The 3,640-nt window shown below is 30.9% G+C and overlaps 1 protein-coding gene across 1 annotated transcript; it reads right to left on the bottom strand.

Moving 5' to 3' along the window:
- Positions 1-383: 383 nt before the first annotated feature.
- LOC124936385 (PRA1 family protein F3-like) lies at positions 384-1,180 on the bottom strand. The gene has a single exon (XM_047476881.1). The coding sequence runs from the start codon at positions 1,075-1,077 to the stop codon at positions 478-480; it is 600 nt and encodes a 199-aa protein (XP_047332837.1). The 5' UTR covers positions 1,078-1,180; the 3' UTR covers positions 384-477.
- Positions 1,181-3,640: the final 2,460 nt, after the last annotated feature.

Raw genomic sequence — 3,640 nt, 5'->3', positions numbered from 1 at the left:
GATGATGATGATTTTTATTTTATACTGCTCGAATCTCTCTCTCTGTATGGACATCATCTAATTATGTTTGATTCATTCAATATCCATTCCATTCCATTCCATCCCATATTATTAACTTATTCCATTTGTTATTGGGGGTCGTATTTATTTAATCACTATATCATATCATATGGTCATTCAAATCATTTCTAGCTACTGAATCAATCTCTTAAGTCAACCACTTAACCCAAATTAATAATAACATGAAATAGTGCAATATTAATTCTTCTTACAAAGCAAGCAATTGAATCATCTTTTTTTTTCTTTTTTTTTTAAAGCAGAAATGAAATCTCCATATATAAGGGTAAGGGGGAGGGCCAAACAAACAAACAAACAAACAAATGCCCTGCCCTGCCCTGCCCTAGCTAGCTAGGTTGGTTGCTTGAAAATAGAATTCATTCACACCTTAATTTGTTTGTTTGTGCAAATAATTGGGATTCAATTTTCAGAAGTTCTGGCCAAAAAATGATCAGCTGTGCCGGCGGCGGCAGCAGCCTCTTCTTCTTCGTCCGTAAACAAGTCATCGGTCTTTCTAAAGACACCGTGAATAACCACCAGCACCACCCCAATCAACAGTGAGATCAGAACGTTTTCCGTCACGTGCGTCAACAACAGGAACACGAGCGTAAGAACAGCCAGCACAATCATCACCCAAATATCCCCAATCTGACGACCAAATACCGATAAAGGCTCGTCACGGAGGAAGTAGAGAAATAGCCAAACCACCATCATCACGAGGAACACGATTAGCGAGATCGGGTGCCAGAGCAGGCTGAAGAAGATAATCAGCAGGACAACAATCACGTAGTTCATTTGAAAATAGGCCAGATTCGTTTTGATCCCACTCATGGAATCCCGAAAACTCGACGACGGAAGGCCGAACGAACGGAAGTTGAACATCTCCTTCCATGGCTTCCTCTTGCCAAACCCTTCCTTCAGCCGTTGTTTAGCGCGGGAAAAGTAACGGCTGGGCCCTACCTCATCCTGATGATGTGAGGATGATGATGAGGTTGGTATTGTACCATAGTTAGTCGTCATCTTCTTCTTCGATCCTACAACTGGATCGCCAGATCTTCTTTATCTCTCTTTCTTTAATTAGGTTTATCGAGCCTTGCCCCCTTTTGAATGAACGACGGATTCAGTGAAGAAGAAGAAGAAAAAAAAAAGGAGAATAGGCGTTGCAACAAACTACTTCAATTATCACAAGTCTATTTCAGCTTTCCTTACTATTCAAAATTATATATAAGTTATTTAACCAACTAAATTAAATTATTTTATTTTTTATTTAAATATATACTTTTAATACAACGTACCAATTAATGGGTCGGCAAGGGCATTCCTAGACATTTTAATATTAAAAAAAAAAAAGAAGTATAATTAAGAGTTAGTTGTATATTAACAAGGAGATTGAATGATAGGAGAAGAATGGTGGATGGTGGTGTGTTGTTAGGTGCATCAAACTATTTAATGAGGTGAAATATGATTGAGCTCTCCTAGTAAAATTATTTACTTATATGTACCACTATATTAAAATAATTTTTTACAAGGGCAAGTTTTTGTAGGTCTATATCTTCAATTTTAATTAAATTGTAACTTTTAAATAACATCAACTATAAGTGGTTAATTATCTAAAAGTTATTTGATATGTGGAATTTTATTAGGAACCTGTTGAAATATTTGCATGTTAATAATTAATTAATTAATTAATTAAGCTCATTAAGGATATGTAGTTTCAGGAGTGCAGGTGATATAGTAGTTAATTATACTATTTATTACATCTTCCAAATAATTTCTTGCTGGACTATAAAAGTGGTTAATTATTTCTACTATTTATTACTCTTGATATATACTTTTGTATGTCTGTCTATATCTTCAATTTTAAATAACATGAACTATAAAAGTGGTTAATTATCAAATAATATGTGAAATTTTATTAGGAACCTGTTGAAATATTTGCATGTTAATAATTAATTAATTAATTAAGCTCATTAAGGATATGTAGTTTCAGGAGTGCAGGTGATATAGTAGTTAATTATACTATTTATTACATCTTCCAAATAATTGTGTGAATTATATAGTTTTGTTAAATTTAAAGAATTTTGTATTGAAAATATATAAAGTAGGCCAAGATTGGATGAAAAATTAAGTGAACTAATAACACCTTGGGAACAAGTGTGACAAATTAAGGGGTTTGGATTAACTAACTAAAAGAAAGCTAATTATAATAAAGCTAATTAATTAATCCAAAATGAATGTTTGCATATATATGATCTAGTTATGGGTTTTCTTTCTCAACCCAATTAATTATTTTCCTCATAATATAACAATACAGTATATGCCCCTGCCTAGTCCGACTGCTCAGGAAAGTATATATGAAAAGGTGAATTATTTGATTTAAAAACATCATTAGTATTTAATATTTAAACCATGTTTAACCATCAACTGGACTAGCCACTCGTGATATTGACAATAAGAGTAAGCAAATGGGTAAACATGTACTCATCTCGACACAATTTATTTTTTAAGAACGGTTAACTCACTAATATGGATTGAGTACTAACATGTTTAACACATTTTGTCTCGATTAACACGTTTGAAACCGGCCCGTTTAATATATTTTTTTTTTTTTACCAATGTAACATGTTTTGACTAGTTAACACATTTTGGACTTATTTAATACGTTTTTAATTCGTTTAAAAAAAAATAGTTGACTCGTTTGGTCTTGTTTAATATGTTTTTGAACTATTTTAGTCCATTTACAAAAATAGTTGATTAGTTTTGTCTTATTTAATATGTTTTTGAGCCGATTAACCTATTTTAGTCCGTTTAATAAGTTTTTGACTCATCTAACCTCGTTTAATATATTTTTAAGATGTTTAATACGTTTTGAATTCAATTTCACATTTTTTATTTACTACTTAATTAGGCAACTTTGGATCCATCTTTCAAAAGTTAATTCAACTCATAATTGATTTTCTTACCACTTTTTTTTTTTTTTTAATCTCAAAATTAAGTATATAAGTTTTAAAATTAATATTGTATTTGTAAATTAGAAAAGATAAGAAGATGAGGACGAGGGAAGGGAGGGTTATAAATTTTAATTAAAATTATTTTATTTGAATAATCCTAGTTAACCCAGCTCAATCCCAAATTTTAGGCCAAGCAAATTTGATATAATATTGGATGGATGGAATGTGGGAACCTGTTCTAAGGGAGGGGGAAGTCATTCTAGGTATATTTGCTCATGAAATTTATTTAATATATATATGTTTACACAAAATCAATTTCAATTAAGTTAATATTCTTCGTTTTGTAGGGTCAACCGCTATTAATTAAGAGGTTATATATAACTCTATATATCTTGAACAATCTAAGATAAAAATGTGTGAATATTGTCTAGTGTTATTATATTCCACTATATATGTCAATGAGCCATTTGATGTAATTACTTTGTGTATTAATTATAAACCCACTTAATGATATTTAGATTATTATATATTTTGATGATGCTTGCACTCGCTAATTTACTGCAGTATACAAATATATATGTGCATGTTTATGTTCTTGATAGATGTATGTAAATGTCATAGAATGTTTTCAC

This window comes from Impatiens glandulifera, chromosome 4, assembly GCF_907164915.1.
Source record: "Impatiens glandulifera chromosome 4, dImpGla2.1, whole genome shotgun sequence".
Lineage (NCBI taxonomy): Eukaryota > Viridiplantae > Streptophyta > Magnoliopsida > Ericales > Balsaminaceae > Impatiens > Impatiens glandulifera.
Note: the sequence above shows the minus strand (reverse complement) of the source record. Positions and strands in the feature narration are given on the sequence as shown.

What these genes read in the sequence shown, in the direction of transcription:
- LOC124936385 (XM_047476881.1), bottom strand. Translation starts at nt 1,077, where the DNA reads ATGACGACTAACTATGGTACAATACCAACCTCATCATCATCCTCACAT.